This window comes from Macrosteles quadrilineatus, unplaced genomic scaffold (assembly GCF_028750875.1).
Source record: "Macrosteles quadrilineatus isolate MER2022 unplaced genomic scaffold, UCM_ALF_1.0 Scaffold_8__2_contigs__length_117827958, whole genome shotgun sequence".
Lineage (NCBI taxonomy): Eukaryota > Metazoa > Arthropoda > Insecta > Hemiptera > Cicadellidae > Macrosteles > Macrosteles quadrilineatus.
In genome coordinates, this window is record NW_026542601.1 from 81,315,597 (window position 1) to 81,334,653 (window position 19,057).

Consider the following 19,057-nt stretch of genomic DNA (forward strand, 5'->3'; position numbering starts at 1 on the left):
TCGTGCATCAACGTTTAAGCTTTTTATTTGTTCAAATTGTTCAGCTTGGTAAGCGAGTCTTGATTAATTTATTATATTTTATTCAGCTAGGTGATTTCGAGTTAAAAATTCATTGTGTACATAATCCCGTAATTATGTATGCAATGTTTGTAAAAAATTAATTAGGCTATAAATATGCTTTAATTACATTGTACAAATTTTAATCTTATTTTTGACTAATCGCTTTAAACTAATGAGGAATTTTTTACCCACCAACTATTATAAAGTGAGCAAAATATGCAAAATTTCTTTCACATTGAATTAATTGTTACTTAAATTTATAAACCACAAGAACTAAAAATAACTGTTATAAATAATAGCCGTTTAGTAGAAATAAAAATAAAATAATCAAGAATAAACTTTTTCCTAAAAAAAAAACCTTTGTAAGCAAGATAAATACTATTTATTTATTTTTGGTATTTAAATGTATATCTTACAAACAATTTTAGATATATTTTTGGAATTTGGTATACAGTTTTGAAGAATTATAACTTGAAAGACAAAAAAATCATTATAAAATATTTCTATGAAGATAATCTTTAAACATTTTTACGATATAAATTTAAAACACTAAAGCAAAATTGTGGATATGTCGCTAACGAGGCACCTATTAAACCTATTCCTAAATTATTAGTACTTACGGGACACCCTGTGTTCATCATGTTGATTTATCATATTTACCCTAGCCAACTAAAATGTTTGATTTGATATTTTTTTACATTTCAATTGCAATAACTCTTTGCTAACTGCGGTCCAATCATTATGTAATTATTGAAGTATTTTGTGTAAACATATTCTCTCAAATGATGAGGTGATATATTATGTAGAGATCGATTAGCCCCAACAACAATCTCACACATCAGTTGACAGAATACATCCAATCAACGACCCGACAGCACATTTACCATCATTGTCCCCGGGGGTTGGTTTATTTTCCGTAGAAGTAAAACAGATTTTTGAACGCTTTTTTATGTGTTGAGTTATTAATAGAATTAAATTGAAAGTTAAAAGATGGGAATACCAAATGAGTATTGTTTCCCAATAAAGATGTAATAGTGATTTTAAAAAGGTTAACAGGATTCTGTAAGTCCTGTGTACAAAACAGTTGTAATGATAATTGAAATTGGTAACGATGGATTTAGAGTATAGTAAACCCAACGTAAACTTGGCTGATGATAGTTTTTTCACATGTCAAATAGTGTTAAGACTTTTTTTACCTAAACTTCATTTTATCCTAAACTGTAACCTAAAATTTATCTCTTATTGCTTGTGTGTAGAAAAACAATTTAACCCTCGATACATTAAAATTGTAGTTCGTATTTTGACTGATTTCATTCTGAGACTAAAAATCCAAAGTGAAACTTGGCTTAAATTTCGTCCCACGAGTAACACTCGGGACAATGAGTATCTCGCATTATGTGTGGCTTAATTGAATCAGGGTCTAGAGCTGTCGAGCTCCAGCACAAGTGAAAAGGCAACTTTGTTGCTAATTAAAATGGAGTCGTGAGCTCCGCTACAAATTAGTTGTGACAATAGTACACTTGTTGTCCCTAGGGCTATAAATATGCAAGTGAGCGTCCCTGTATGCAGCTTAGTTTATGTGAGTTGGATAAAATTGTTCAGGTGTTTTGTAGCTTTGCCTATAAAACTGATCACTTAGTTGATTAGTTTGTTCCCGCAACCTTGTTCCACATATAAGTGGACACGTTGGAGTCGTCACTCGTTGGGGCAGTTCTAGAATAGCAAATGCCTATTGTTTCTTAATAAAAGTTAAAACCTGAAATATAATATAAAATTCTAATAAATGCTGCAAAGTAAAGAATGTGTTTATTATTTAACAAGAGTCATCATCACCACAACAACAAACTAAATTATAAAACATGTGTTAAATGCAAAGGCATATGAATGACACTACATCTCCCCTTCCTCATTATATTTACTCATATCTTATTGGTGGTCTGATAGTTCTGCTCGATCTTCTTATTTCATCATTGTGGTTTGGCTGCACCCTCCTTCCATGGTAGACATCGTCAGAATCATCATTCTCTTTTCTTGGTAGGGGAATGAGATGCCATCTGTTTCGTCTTACATCATTCCCATTACTCAATGATACTATGTAGGATCGAGGTAGATTGGTTGTTGTTCTTATGGTTCCTTTCGCACTTATATCTTTAACCCAGACCCTCTCTCCTACTGCTAAAGGTGGAAGTTCTTTGACGCCTCTTCTGTTGTCAAAGTTTTTCTTGACTCTGTCTCTTATTTTCTTGTCACAGTTTCGAAAGGATTCTATTTGATCTTTTCCAACCACTTGAAAGTCGTTGAGAGAAGGTAAAGTTGTTCTTAGTTTTCTACCATACAGCAGCTCTGCAGGTGATAACCCCGATTCCAATTTGGTGGTCCTGTAAGCTAATAGACCAAGATTGGGATCCGGACACTTTAGTAGAATCCTCTTGGCTATAGATACAGCGTTTTCAGCTTCTCCATTCGATTGAGGAAAGTGTGGACTACTAGTTACAGCTCTAAATCCATACTCTTTTGCGAAACCTTAAATGCAAAGGCATATGAATGACACTACAAAACCTAAAACTGATGTTTCTGACCACAATTACTTTAAATTGACTAATAATAATTTTACCAACACAACTGATATTAGAAGCAAGGGCGAAGGGGTTGAGTTCTGATTATAGAAGAAACAATTTAAGGACACTTTCATCAAAACTTATTGAAAGTCTTCAAAGTAATTGATCAGATGCCAGTTTTAAAGACGAGTTCATTAAAAGAGTCTCTCATTATAATGATTGTTTTCTGTCTAACTGTTCAAGACTGCAGTTTCTTTTTTTACTAGTGTTTTGTTAAAAGTCATGCTTGCAAAAATATATTTTCTGTATACTGTTGGTCATTGCTACATTCTCTATGATACACTAGAATTCTTTAAATATTTTTGGATATTTTAAAATAGTTTTTTTTAGTAAAACAGATTATTAAACAAAATTTTTAAAACCACATTTTACTGTACTTTTTCCTATTCACACAACAAGTTTAAAAAATATATTTGCCGTACACCATCAATCATTGCTACATTCTCTATGCATAGCATTCTCTTTAAATATTTTTGGATATTTAAAAATATTTTATTTTAGTGAAACTGATTAATTTTAAATAATGTTTGAGACCACATTTTACTTTTTCCTATCCACAACAAGTTTAAACATATTTAATAAATTTTACATATTTTCACAAAATGAAAATTTTGAAATTTGTCACCAGCTGTGAAAAACCACAACATTTAAGTTCGAAAAACGCCAATATTACAGAGATTGTCAAAGAATAATAATTCTGGTTAAGTGATGTTTCAGTGAAGTTAGGTAGTCAATCAGTGCAGATAAATTTCATTTAAATTTACAATTTTAAAGTCCCTTTGATATCTTATTCTTTCACTAAACATTTGAATGTGGAACTTTTATCCTTTTTTGTCAGAAGGCAGTTTCAGATGAAGTGGCAGTCAAAAGCCCACCACAGAACAATGCGCTAGAGGGGGACAATATGCCAGGCAACCCTTAGACGATTGAGTCCATCTTTTTTATGTGATCCCACTTTACTTATTCACCCTTCTACTTGGTTTTCAATAGTAATAATTTTCTTTCTCATTTTTTAAATGAAAAACTAATGGTTGTTAGTTTTATTTGCAAGGGGTTTTTACATTAATTAATATTTGTAAAGGGTGTGGCATTCTTTTACACTCCCTCCATAGTTGAATAACCACCCAGAAAGGCTGGTTGATAAACAAAATAAAAAAGCTTAAAATAAAAAAATGTATGCAAATTGAAATATGTTTTTTTTTTCTAAGTATAAATATATTTGGCCTTGTTTGTTTATTTTTTGTTTTTCACATTCATTCTCAGAACAATTGATGGGATCTTTCTTTCTTATATCCTAAAAATATTGTTGTTACTTTACATTGTGCGTTTATTTCAAATCGACTTATCATTCTAAAAATCTAAATTCGACGGATTACTCATCAATTGGTTAATTTATTTTTAGCAGGAATAATGATGATTTTCATAATGACTAAGGCTACCTCAGAGCACAACCCTCTATCTCTGGTGTTAGTCCATTAGTTCAAGTCATTTGTCATAATCTGCTATTGGCAGTGGTGATATTATGACAGATGGCTTTCTTCAACTGTCGCTTATTTCGGTCCTTTAACTTCCTCAATTATTGTTGAGGATTTTTTACTACAAACAATTTTGTGAAAATTACCAAGAAGTAGACTTTTTTTAAATTATGGAACAAGTATTGTGTTTATACTATAGTTTTATTAACAATTTTTTTTTATGTATAATTTTTCCAATATATTGTCTACTACAATTATTGCAATTTATCTGTTATATTGAAATGTACTTAAGGCAACTCAATGTAAACAATTTTCTTTTAAAAGAGATAAAGTTGTAAATTTTTCAAAGTTTAAAACCAAAGTTTCAGTTTACTTTGAACATTGTATGTTGTTACAAACAGCTTTAGCTTTAGAACCCATTTAAGGTAGATGAGGCAAAGACCAAAAGTCACTGGCTTAGCCGTAGTTAAGCTATAATTACATGAAGGTGATAAATTACTCTTGGGCTGATAAAAGTTCAAACTTGACTTCCATTAACATCACATCTCATATAAACTTTGAGTCATCAAGCGAAGGCTTGCAACTTTTCCAATATTCCTCTTAATTTATTATTAATTCCTTGAAGTTTATACTGTAACTCTTCTACAATAAGGTTTGAATTTACTCAAAACATGTCATTCACACCATTAACATATGATTGATTACAATTTAAGATTATTATCTACTTGCTCCTTGTAATTATTTTTTTATGAAAGCTGGTTGTCATTTGGAAGTAGTTAAATATAATTTTTAATATTAATGAGTGTTTTATTTTTTTACATTAGATGTTATGTTTGCATGTCTACTAACAATTGAGGATATACAGACAAGAGTGACCAGAGAGCGTGAAAGCAAAATGTGCACTGTCAAAAAGTTAAATTAATACTGTTGTTTGATTGCAATGAAAATAGTTGTGTAACAATTCCTTTGCAAATAAAAAAATAATGTAACTAAACCTAAGAAATGTAAAAAAAAAAACTATAACATTTTACACTACATTCAATTTGTTTGTACACATCTTTCTTGTACAATACCGACATTGTAGATGACACAATTGCGTATGTTTGGCTCTCTTGTCTATCTCCTCAATACTTACAGTTTGTTTATTTATAAAGTGTTTTACTTAACATACTAGTCATACAATAGAAGCAACACAATTCCTCCACTTTTTCATCAATCTTTACACACATTGGAAGTTTCAATTTCCGTTTGAGGATGAGAGTGAATGAACATTGGGGGGTTTTCCGAACCAAATATAACTATTGGCCGAATGATCAGATTTAGTTTATTAATTGACTGATGAAAAAGTGGATGTGGAAGACATCAGACACCAGACACGGGAAGACAACAGAGAACATACAACCGGACACTGACAAGGTATGTACGACAACACACGACCACACATTGACATCCTGCACACAGACAAACGAGCCGTTTAGTTTTGGCCGAGCGCCAGACTCTATCGGATCAAAAATCTCAAATCAGTACATGCGAAAGGATTTTTCAAATTGCCGATTCACATACATACACAGTAACGTTGTCTTGAGTTTTCTGACGCGAAGGAATGTTTGTCTATGTGCAGGACCTGTCTGGACCGTGTAAGTGTTACCACCTGTCGGTACTACCGCCGTAACCACTGTTACCAACCGTTACCGTGGACACTCACTGATTCAGGTAATATGGTCAGATAAGTTTGGTAAGTTAGAGTTGTAAGTGGAAATTGTGTCATATTTTATCTGTCTTAATTCATTTGTTCTCAGGTAAAATGGGAAAAAGAAATATTAAGTGTATTAAGATCCTAAGAAATTTGTGATGCATACAGCCATGAAACTATAAGGTCAAGGGAGTGAAGGTGTTGATATATTAGTGATACATTTCCATCAGGGGCCATTGTAAATTTTTTTTATGTCAATTGTTCCATGCAATCATGCAGCAAAATACCCTGTACATATTAACCCCCACCCCCTCCCACCCCTTCAAAACAGTTGTGACAATCAAGACTGAGAAAGGATTAACTTATCGGTGGTAATGAATGATGCAGTACAGAGTTTTACAAAATTACGTTTTCCAGTTTTTAATTTCCTGTTCAGAAGTGAAGATGTTGGTGTAACTGTATAAATCGTAGAACTGTGCTGAGTTGTAGATGTAGCTTACACCGCATTTGTCTTAGACATTGTGCTGACGTGAAGATGCTCGTTTTACCTCACACATCCTGATATTGTACCCCAGTGAAGATGTTGCTTTGTTCATACCTGTACAGATATTTTGCTGAAGTGAAGATTTTGCTGTTTCAATACCTGTATTGAATGATGCTTGAGTAATAATGACCCTTTCATCACCAAAATTCCTTTTTTAGGATTTTTTGCTACCTCAAAATTGTAAACAAAGTTACTGTAAACTAATAATATATCTATTTATTTTTTAAATGACTCTTTATATACACTTTATATTGTAACATATTTTTGAGTTGTTGTAGCAATATCAATTAAATTGATTGAAGCTACTTTAACATATTACCCCATTAAAGACTTGAAGGTGTTAAAGTTTTCAGTAAACAAGCTCATAATTTAAACTGTGAAGTTGAATCACCATAAACATTTCTCTGTAAACTGATTTTGCTGTTGAACTTAGTTGATACGTCTATTTGTGTATAAAGTTCTTAAAACTCAGCCATTGTGAAAAGGTTTTCCTTTAAAAGTCTTTGTATACATAATACATTTCTGTAAACTCAATTAAAGATTCTATAGAAAAAGAGTTTTAATTATTTTGTTTTTAGGAGTTTGTGTGAACAAACTAGAAAAACTATCCTAATTTTGACAGTGCCTTTTATTAGTTTTACTCATTGATTGATTAAAAATTTTTCAGCAAGGCATTTTCTCAAATTTTATTAGAATAAATCATTGTTTTTTCCTTGATTACAATGATAACGTAAACTGTCAAGTAATTTGTGTAGGCCTACTTTAAAAAAATAATTTCTGTCATAAATTTACTTTATTATCTTAATGCTATTTAATTTTCATACTATATTTAGTTACTAAAAATTGTTTCTATTTGCAAGAGGAAACTATAATACTTCATTAAATACAGTTGTAATTTATCATGTAATAACACACAAATGTTGAGAACTCAGTGTGGTTCTTTCACATGTTTTCCCAACCCTTGTCTTTGTGAACCCTTTCACAATTGTTCAGCCAGTAACAAAGAATAAGATAACAAAGGAAACCCCTAATGGCAGTTTTTAGTTTTAGCTTTGAATTGTTGTTGCACAATGTTAGCTCATTAACATTAATTATTAAGTACCTGTGAATTTTGCTCTGAAGTTAATCATATAGTGGTTCTTTTAATAATTCATTAAAAGTTAAGTATATGCATTACAAAAGAAATATTTTTAATTTTGTAGTGTCCTTCGGTTGGATGTTATTGAAATCATCAAACGTTTTAATTTCTGTTGATACCAACTGCATATTAGTCAAGAGTTGTCCTTTATGTATAGTTGTAATGTGTGCCAAAAAGTCTTGAGGCGTTATTATAAAAGTGTCTTAACCAAAATAAATTTATTTTACAATTAAACTATTCTTTGGGTGTGGTTTCTAAAATAGCATATTCCCAAACATTTACGTTTTTTCCATCTTTGTAATTTTTTTAAAGTACATATGTTAAAACTTAATTAAAACGTAACAGACTATCTAACACTTTAAGAGGATTCAAAATTTAATCAATGTGCTGATAAAAAATATAAAAAATACATGATAATCTATTCTATCTGCCCTTAAATTAGTAATATTTTTCATTTTACAGATAAAGGAATTTCTGTCTATGTATCAAATTATAAGAGATTTCACAATTTAATTTATTTACACATAAAATATATCAAAGAATGTAGTATTCTAGTTCTGCTTTTGTTTCAAGCCATTCACACGTATATTTAAAACTAGCAGAGGACCCGTCCTTCGTCCGGGGTTGATGTAGCCTATGTTTAAATGGTGCTTTTTGAAATCTGACATGAAAAAGGAGTAAAATAAGATTAAATTCCAATAAATGTACCTATCAAAACTATTAACTTACTAATTACATAAAAAAACATTTTCAAACAATAAAACAAGTAAAACCCTCAAAGCTTTTACTTACTTTTAAATGATAAAATCAAACATAGACAAACAATAATTTACAACATCTGGTTAATATTACGGGTTGAATTAAATTAAACATGTGATCTTGTTTCTAAAAAGCATTGCTCGCTAAGCATTGATTATAAAAATATCTCATTATATACCTACTATGAGAACAAACAAAAACATTAACACTCTTATTACTAAAACAAACAGAAACATACTTAGCCCTACTATTTATAACTCCTACTATTCATGTACCGGTACCAAAGGCAAGTGCATATAAAACTTAGATTTTTATTGTTTGTTTTAAATTGAAATATTTTAATATAGCTTAGAATTAGGAAATTTAACGTCATTCAAACAATGTTTATGTCAAGGGTCAGTTAAGTTAAGAGGAACTTGGTTGAAAATATACATGTAATAATCATGGAACGCTCGTAAAAAGTTATTCAGAATAGAATGTGAAATCTACAGGAAGTGTCAAAAGTTAATTAATCATCTCCTTGAGAAAAAAGTTTCAATTTTAAAGGTGTGTGTACCGTACTCTAAACACAATTTAAGTGTTCAAAAATGTTATAATGATTCAAGTAAATGCGACTTATTTATAATTTTACTATTTTTTACACCAAAATCTTTTCAATACAACCATTCACATTAGCGAAATTTTAAATAATTAATTAGGGTTAGATACAGCAACAGATATACAATCTCACTTATTTCATAAAACCAATAATCAATGAACCATCAAATATAAGAATAAATAATCATGTCACATGATTGTAGAGAATATTATATTTATAAACCAGCTGTAGAATTGTGAATTAATGTGCTCAGCTTGTTTACATTTGGGTGGCATGGCAAATTGTAAACATTGTGTGTGTTTTAATGGCAGCCATGGAGACCAATCAATATTTACTTTTAAAATCCTCACCTCAGAACTTTTAAAGCCCAAGGGGCAAAGACCACGACCAGTATCAAAGTGTAAATAGACCTATAATGGTCCTTGGTATGGTAGCTATATTTTTGTAAAATTTAAGCCCAGTCAGTTCAGTAGTTTATGTGCCTATTAGTAACACACATACAGACAGACACCACTAGATTTTTATATAATAGTATAGATTACTAATTGAATTCATCATGTTTTCCAGCTTGAGGTTTGTCAACTTTTACGCAACACGGCTCAGTTTCAAGTCTGTGACGTATGTCTCATGTGATATTTTCTGTGTTACAGCTAAGGCTGCTGATGCTGCTAACAGACCAGCTCCATTGCTGGCAGACCCCAGATTCACCCCTGGTCCAACCCCTTACAACAAGTTCACTCCAGGTAATTAAAACAGTCTTATATTGTTTCGTTTTGCTTTAAGTGTTTTAATTTTTTTAGTGTGTTTGCTAAATTAGTCCTATTATTGTTTTTATATTGATGTTACGTTTGATTTTTCATTGTTTGCTTTTGAGTCAGAAATGTACTTTGGTGTGATTCTACCAAATCATTCAGCTTCATCCTTTGAAAATGCGTAAACATTTTATTTCCCGTGTAATTTATTTCTTATCAGTCGTATTCATGGTTATGTTTTTGATTTCTAGATTCTAATAGGTTCAATTACATAATGTTTTACCGTTTTACTAACTTGTTCAGTATGCAAATACTCAGTTTTCATACATTACTCTCCCGTAAACATAAATAGCTGCTGTAAATTGCTTCTTTATTTTCAATTTAGTTGATACGATGTGGATTCCAAATAGGCACTTTTATTCAATAACAATTCGATATATTTGATTTTTATCTTGAGGCTAAAACCCGGATGTTTTCACTGGAGCTTATTGAGTCTGGAAACAAACATGCAGTGTTAGCAGTTCCAGCTGAAGTCTTCTTGGCAGTTTGTTTAAAAAACATTTCAGTTACTTCATTAGGATCAAATATAAATACTCAAACCTCAATAATTGTAAAAAAAAATAATTTAGTATGCTTTGTTAATGTATTCATCTGGTACATTTATCATTTTATTTTTAAGTGCTTGCAAAATTATAGTACTTTTTTTCATTTAGAATAATTAAATTAACTTTTGAAGCAACACAAGCCGTAAGCTAGACAGACAACGGTGGTATAATGTGTTTGCGGAGATTAGGGAGAGCTTCCAGCAGAATAATGGGGAGGAGAAGTGGAAATGGGAACAACGGTGAAATTGTAATTAACTGAAACATTGAGTCTTGGATATTCAAATGGAAGGTGTATAATCTCCGTCTTCCATTTAATGACCCTCTTTGCCATGACTCGCCACCACTGTTCTCTCGACAACCTCACAGCCTTGTAGTAGTTCTCTAAAGCTTTCACTCTAAAATATGAGATTTGTCACATTGTTTAAGTCAAAAAAGGACCATTTTTTTTCTTTCATCAAATGGTTATAATTAAATAATTATTTATTGATTACCCAATTTTATTCAAAACTTTTAGTCTTTTTAGGTCTATCATTAATTTATTTTTACATAGTAAACAATATTTTCTGTTATTTTCCACTGTAAAAATATATTATTAGTAAAACAATTGTAAAAGTACTTTGTGTCATTAAAAGAGAATATGGTAAGCAAAAGGATATGAAATATAGTTTGTTACATTTGGTTTGAACATGTGAGCACTCTTGTCAAGTGAATGCAACCGAAATAATTACAACGTAAAACTCATAGAGATGTTGAACAAAACAAAACACCCTCCCATTGTTATTCTCTCTCGGCCCCTCATGACAAGCCTGTTTGTGATTTGGGACCATATTATATCTGGTTTTGTTTTCAAAAATCCTCTTTGCTGTAACTATAAGAACCCTCATATTCTGGCCTACCAAAGAGGCCGACACATTGTTTAGTACTGAGGCTGAAATCCAACTTGTTTGTTTAAAGCTCGGAGACCTTTGGATAAGTTTCCCAAAAAATTTGATGGTCCGTGGGACGACGAAAGAGGTAAGAATCTTATGTATTTTCGGTGAAGGGTATATATTTTCTTCCAATACTACTGTCGTACTTTTCATTGGAATATTTTGGGACTCCCATGGGTGACTACTAGGAATTTCTTCAGCTTCGAAGGATGAACTGCTTACTTTTATTTGTGGAATCCAGAGTTTGTCGAGAGATATGTTATTCATTAAACTTAAACCATTGACTAAACATTAATGTGCAGAAAGATCAAACCACGCATAAACTGTTCACACAACTTTTTTGTAATTTATTTTGCTTTCAATATATAACCAATTCTAACTCTTTAATATTACAACATTAAATTAACAAAAGATGTTATTCCTCCAAAACAACAACCAAGCAAATTAGCTTATTTTACATAGCTGAATGAATCAAGACGATTGAGATTTTTTGTGAAAGGTTTTCTATACCTAAGAAGTAATTAATGTGAATTTTTTAAGACTAAGCATTTTTTAATGTACTATAATTTTTACTGATTTCTTTATTTCTTCAAATAATTGTAAATATTTTCAACTATCTCACGTTTTCTTTGTGAGCTTCTTTGTTTGATTATTGAAGGGTTGCTGTAGTTTTTTTGTACCATAGATAAACTGTCACTTCCTAGCATGTGTGCGTGTGCGTGGTGACAATGCCGGATATATTTGGCAGATGCCCGGGACATTGCCAAGTTACAGTCTCCGCCCCCCTCTAATCATGTCAGTCTCCCACTTCCCACCTGTCTTGATCCTCACTTAATTAACTGATTCAGTGATTTGCGCCATTTCTTTTATTTGATCCTTCTCGTTTTTAATTGGTAGTTTTTAAAATTGCATGCGCATGCTGCTTGACTTGACAAAGCATTTTTGCATGAGTAGAATTTTAGTTATCTTGAAGTATCATTTTATTTGTTTTGTAATATTCTTTTATTTTACTGTGCCCAGATATATTTGGTATTTTTTATACTCTCCAGTCAGGTCTTGCTGGAGGAATCTTAGAATAACCAACTCTGCTGCACACCGATATATGTCATCCTGTAATAGTTCATAAAATTTCTATTAATACAACATTATTTAAAACAAAATCTTATATTTAATATCCTTATTACATTTTTAAAGGTCACAGAAATAAAACCTAATGTATCCAATCAAGTCGTAAGATTCAATTTAAATATTGATTGTCAACAATGACACCTGATCAAAAAGACCACTATTGGCATAGCTTAATAGGCAGAAATAAACGATCTTGAACACAAGTCAGTCAGTCTAATTAGCCATTACTGTGATGTCACTCGGTCTGTTGGGTATTGAGCCATCAATCATGTGAGAGATGAGGCTTGATCTTGTCATCAGTCGCTGCCTCGGCTTCCTTTGTGTCTCCAACTTTGCCCATCAAGAAGTTCTCTCGGATCACTGGCTAACGATTGTAGTCATCAGTTGTGTGTTCCGTGTTTATCTAGACTTTGACGCTTTTAAGATCGATGTAGGAATCGCAACCTGTTGCATAAGAGGAGTTCTCTGAAAGGGGGTTTTTAGTAAATATTATCACTGGCCGATTATTGTATTTTCCATTGTTTGAATAGAGGTTGGATATAATATTTGTGTTTGTCGTACGTTGTAAGAGAACAGTCAAAACCCTAGTATTAACCAATAACCATTACTAATACAGCGACTTTTTGTTAGATAGAAACTAAAATCATCTTACATGATATCATATTTAAATTGTCTGGAAGTCCTTAGTTACTCAAAAAGCCACCATTTGGTTTTTTTAACTTTTTTTTTACAAAAAAGTGGTTAAAGATACGAAATTGATTAAACTTAACACAAACGTTTTTATGACAACTAGACAAAGCTACAAAAAAATTATGACAATTTTTCAAATTCATCAAACAAAATGGCGGCCATTTAGAATTTTTGTAAAATCAATGTTTTGTAAAACTACGTTGGTAGGTTTTTTAGTTATTTAAGAAACAAAATTTTAAATAGCCGCCAATTTGTTTGAGGAATTAGAAAAATTTTCTGTTTTTAGCGAATTTCCCATATAGGGAATAAGCTATTACCGTAGTACTCATGGTAAGACCTGGACGCGGGACCGATTTTTTTTTTCGTTTTGAGGTCCCTAGAGGCCTAAAACACCATCCGTTCAAATTCATATATATATATATATATTTTAATTTAGATGTTCACGTAATAGGGCTGCTGATATATTAAATATTTAAGTGAATAAGTACAACTGAGCACCCTGAATATTATATTTTATAAAAAGAAGTGACATGTTTCGGACATTAGTCCATTTTCAAACTTCAAAATATACTAAACACTTAACTGTTGTTTATATTGTTTGTTTGTAAATAAATATAATTTATATATACAGATGATTTGTAGAACTAGACAGGATTTGGAAAAACATTTTTGTTACTGATTATTTAATTTTAAAATTTGGTCAAAGATTGGGTTTCTTGAAGGAATTTGGCTATTTAAAATATGATTTGGATTTTTTAGATTTTCTTCGTATATGAAATATTCTTCAGTTGAATCCATTCGATTTCCTTTGTTTAAAACTTTTAGAATTTTCATGTTGTTTTTTAAATTTGTGTAATTGTGGTTGGTCGATAAAAGGTGTTCAGCAAAGTTTGATTTCATGGATGTTCTGTTGTTACTCTTAAGAGCTTGAATGTGCTCTTTGAATCTAGATTTAAAAGAGCGTCCTGTCTGACCAATGTAGAAGTGTTCACAATCAGTGCAGTTAATTTTGTAAATGCCAGATTTGTCATAGATGTCTTGATCTTCAAGACATGACAAATCTGTCTAGTTCTACAAATCATCTGTATATATAAATTATATTTATTTACAAACAAACAATATAAACAACAGTTAAGTGTTTAGTATATTTTGAAGTTTGAAAATGGACTAATGTCCGAAACATGTCACTTCTTTTTATAAAATATAATATTCAGGGTGCTCAGTTGTACTTATTCACTTAAATATTTAATATATATATATATATATATGTGTGTCCGTCAGCACGATAACTCGAGCAAAAATGATCCGATTTTGATGAAATTTGGTACAAACGTGTAAACGTACGTTTATTCGAACGAGTTCGCGATCCAGCATGATCGGACCATGGGAACGGGGGTTTACGGGGGGTTTTATGGGGTAAAAATAGGGTTTTCTCATTTTTTACCCAAAAAACATAAAATTTAGCAATTTCTTTCCAAACCATTTTGTAGAGCTTAAAAAAACAAATGATTTAGTATATTGAAGCGTTATTATGCGCCTAATGGTTACGGAGAAAATTCAAAAAAATTGTAATTTTAAAATTCCCATGTTATTCTTATGGAGAATAAGTAAACTGTTGTAGTTTTCTTGTTTGTGAACATATTTTGATCAAATTTGGAAAATGTTTTCATTTCTTACTAACTATTCACATTTTACACAAAAAAAAAACAGTTTTACCCTCCCTGATGCAGCAAACCTAAGTACTTGTTAAACTAATTCTATTTAAATCAAGAATAAGTGTTATATTTTTAAGTAGACATATCAGTGTAAATCCAATCAGTCAAATGGAAATTCGCTTAGTCTGCAGGTTTGCTGCGGCAGGGGTATTTTGTACTTTAGTGTAGTTGTCATAATCGTATGTGCAAAGTTTCAATTTTGTATTTTTAACAATTTTTTTTCAATTTTAATTGGGTTGCTTCATTCCTAACTTTTATCAGTTCATGTTTATTTTACAATATACCTTATTGTAGGTAAAATAATGTAGGTTCATTATATTGTGTGTTTTGTTTGCTATTATTGACTCCAAAGATTTTTGCGCTTTCAGGATCACTTCAAATAACATCTTTATAAAGTCTCAATGATTACTCGTCTACTTAGCAATCCATTGTTGTAGGACGGTAGGCAAGTTTACTGTTATTGTTTGATGCAGGTTTGCTGATTCATCTGCGGCTGACACCAAAGCCAATGCGCTAGAGGCCACTGCCCTTTGTGTTTCATCTTCCAAACAAAACTGATGAAGATGCAAATATAATCATTTTTCTGTCTATTTCAATGTTTCCTGATGCTGGTAATATTATGAAAAAGTTAACTTTAGTTCAGTCAGTGGTTTTGTAGCTCTGTGGTCAGCCGAAGTGTCTTGGCCGAGATGTAGACCACAAATGCACCTGAGTCGGGAAATTTAATGAGTTTGAACGAGTTTGAGCGGTGCTTTGTGGCCGAAGTTGAGTCAAGGGGGGTTGAGGGTGATTATGGCGGAGGAGAAGAGAGCAGGTCATTAAGACAAGTGTCTCTCATCTGAGACAATGTCCTCCTCTGCATCCCTACCTCACTCACGGTGTAGTAGTTAACCATTTACAGTATTGCTACGTCTACACATTTGCTACACCTACACATTGTTTAGCTCAAGGTTTTTTTTTTAAGGAAAAAATTTCAATTGCTTTAGGTAAATGGTGATTCAGTGCTACCAACTGAAAATAATTTCCTTTTACCAAATTACCATTTTAAAATTGGTTAGTTATCTGTTTTTTTAGTGTTATAAAAATATATCCTAAATTTTTATATTGTTCTATGAGTAAATTGTTTAAGATTTATGATTATTTGGAGCATTTTGGCATTTGAATCCTTAGTAATTTTATACCATGAAAAATTGTGTCATTAACTAGATTGTTATTTTAAAATGTAGACTGAACACTAATCTGTATTCTCCAAGGGATGTGCTGCAAGTTGTGTATTATACAGTTTATGAACCAAATTTCTAATTGCCACATTTATTTTGACAGGAGTATAATAGGTTTATTATGCATAAAATAGCTCTAGAGGGTTTATTTGATGCCCAATATTTATTTTTTTCAGGGGATGGACTTCGAGGGGGCTATGTGGACCAATACGATGACAATTATAACAACGAGCACGGATACGACCACTATGGAGAGAGGTTCCCCCCTCCACCTCCACACAGCGGACCTATGGACTCGGGGTAGGTAAAACTACAGACCTTGGTTGTGGGAGTTTATGGATTATCGGTTGCAGTTCTTTAAAATGTTAGGGTGGAATAACATTTAAATTTATTTTTAAATAATATTTCAATATTTACAATACATGACATATTTCCATCTTCTGCTACTGCAAAAACATTGTCATTATTATTCCTTTTTATCTTAACTTTCCTATCAATTTCTATGTATTTTGAATTTCTTTGACTAGCAAAATCTATTATTGGATGGATAATTATTATTGGAGATTATTGGATGTTTTTACTTCCACTGTGTAGTTACACTTAAATTTGAATGTTTTTTTCGAAGCCGGATCTTTGATGTAAAGTAATGAACTTTAGGACTCTCGTTTCCTTTTTAAACATTAGTTTTAGACATGATATCTAGTAGGTTGAGTTAAACAGGGCATTGTTTGAATAGTCACTGATTCTTTACACCATTGATACTGTGCCAGAGAATACATTTTCGAACCTATGTTAGCAGGTTTGTCAATGGCAACAGACGTTACATGGGGCGTGGGGAGGGGATGCACCCGGGGCCCCCGGCACCACGGGGCCCTGGCTACGGACTCCTCACCCCCACGGGGCCCCCCAACGGCACCCAGACCAGCGGTGGTGGCTGTGTCATGATGGTGTATGGACTGGACAAGGACAAGGTGAATCCGGACAAACTGTTCAACATCTTCTGTCTTTACGGCAACGTCATCAAGGTAAGCGAAATGTAACCCCAATGTTTTGTAGCCAATAATAATGCCAATAAATATTCAGAGAATCTTACAAAGTGTACATTAACATTCATGTGTGATTAACATTCATTAGAGTAGTGTGTCTAACTAAATGAGAACCAACTCACTTTACGACACAATTAATCAATTGTTCACAAAATGATATTAAACACTAAAAGGCTTGAAGGAAAAGGAATACTGGTAAAAAAATCAAATAAATTAAATAAATTTTTCCCTATTACTGCATGGAAATTATCACATTGCCACACCTGTAAACTGTATGCAAAATAGCTCATTTCAGCTTTATTCATTCATGTTCGCTAAGTCATCTGATTTCACCGTTATAGCGTTTCTGTAAAACATCAACATCCGGCAAAGCATCTTGGTTGATTTTAGTTATTAAACTACACAAAACTCACCTATTTACATATTAAACTATTGTAGTAGATGAGTGCCAAATGAAACTATTCAAGTGGAATGAGAGTCAAATTAACACAGTACACTGATTATGGATGTGTTTTTTTACACTTCTCAAGTTTGGACGGTGTGTTTGCAGATAAAGTTTCTAAAGACTAAGGAAGGCTGTGCTATGATCCAGATGGGAGACACAATATCTGTCGAGCGTTGCATTTCCAATCTCAACAACACTTCAGTCGGCGAAATGCAGATTCAGCTAGGGTGAGCATTAAAAATTAACAATTAATTGTGACTGTATTTACCTCTTCAAAGCATAATTTTACTGCGGAAGTTGCTGAAATGAGAGACTTCTTTTACTTTTCAATACAGTTAAAAAAATGACTTCCTTATCTTTTTACAATTTTGTTTTAAAATATGTATTTTTTACATTTATAACAATTTGTTTCAGATAGTTTATAATATTACAAAAATCAAATTAATTTTGCATGTTGTTTTCCCCCCAGATTTTTGCTATTCCCATAATTTAATTTAAAGGATTTATGCATGGGTATTTACAGGCCTATCTGAACAGGAGAAAGAATCTATTGTGACACAATTAACTCGAGAATCGGAATACCTCTCTGGCACTGACAGTATTTTGAACTAAAGGCCCTTCAAACCTTACTGACAGTGACAGTAAAATATTCCAATTGTTTGTAGTGTAAAGTTTAGTGTTTCTTGTGTTGAAGTGAACTCTTTCCAATTCAGAAAGAGAGTGATTTAAACCTGATGCCTTATAAAAACCCTTAACGGTGTATGAAATGTTCTACTTTGAAATGCAGTTATTTTTGGTTAAGGTTGTGTTCTATTCATTCTGTAATGGCTTGTAGATTTTCTAAACAAGCGTTCCTGAGTGACGTGGCACAACCGTACAACTTGCCAGACAGCAGTCCTTCCTTCAAGGACTTCATGGGCAGCAAGAACAACCGGTTCATCAACCCGACCATGGCCAGCAAAAATCGGATACAGGGACCCTCTAAGGTAAAAATATCAGCAGTCCAGTAGGGTTATCAGGGAATATAGTGAAACAATCACATTTCTCTAATATTTTAACATAACACCCTATGACCTACTTTTTTTAAATACAATGTATGACACTGAAAATCAGACTAACTGGCTGATTCATGTGTCATAGTCTTAAACTCCGCACAAAATACTATGTCCAAACGACAGAACGCAATGTGGATGTATTTAATTATTGAAAATGTCAGGTTCTGCAGTTCACTACTGTAGAGTTATGAAGATGTATGTTTAAATTGTTCACGCTTTCACCAAGTATCCTGATCAAATACTAGATTTAAAAAATTCTAGTATTTTTGTTTTTCTAACCTTACTTTTTGTGCATCCTTTTGGCTTCCTATGTTATTGTTCTATTTAAATCTGACAAAACATATTTTTCCCAGGTTTTGCACTTCTTCAACACCCCGCCAAACATCACAGAAGATGTGCTCAGAGATATTTTCTATGAAAAGTGTGAACTAAGACCAAATGTGCAGCTGTTTCCCATGAAAGGTATGCTCATTTTAATTCACAAAAAAATCATCTGTTCAAATTTTGTTTTCATTTTGTGAATACTGGCCAGTATTATTTAGTTGAAAAGATTATTTTAGGCTTACACTATTGTAAAAATACAGAAC

The 19,057-nt window shown here is 32.1% G+C and overlaps 1 protein-coding gene across 4 annotated transcripts in view; it reads left to right on the forward strand.

Annotated features, from left to right (window-relative positions):
* The window catches only part of LOC128999918 (heterogeneous nuclear ribonucleoprotein L-like), a 207,652-nt gene that overhangs the window by 186,052 nt on the left and 2,543 nt on the right, over positions 1–19,057 (forward strand). For 2 of the 4 annotated variants that reach the window (XM_054426700.1, XM_054426702.1), the window contains exons 7-13: positions 9,536–9,628; positions 11,197–11,256; positions 16,101–16,224; positions 16,721–16,949; positions 17,521–17,642; positions 18,251–18,401; positions 18,824–18,932. In XM_054426700.1, coding sequence (XP_054282675.1) covers positions 9,536–9,628; positions 11,197–11,256; positions 16,101–16,224; positions 16,721–16,949; positions 17,521–17,642; positions 18,251–18,401; positions 18,824–18,932 — 888 coding nt within the window. The remainder of the gene's footprint in view (positions 1–9,535; positions 9,629–11,196; positions 11,257–16,100; positions 16,225–16,720; positions 16,950–17,520; positions 17,643–18,250; positions 18,402–18,823; positions 18,933–19,057) is intronic. The other 2 variants (XM_054426701.1, XM_054426703.1) reach the window with 2 other exon arrangements.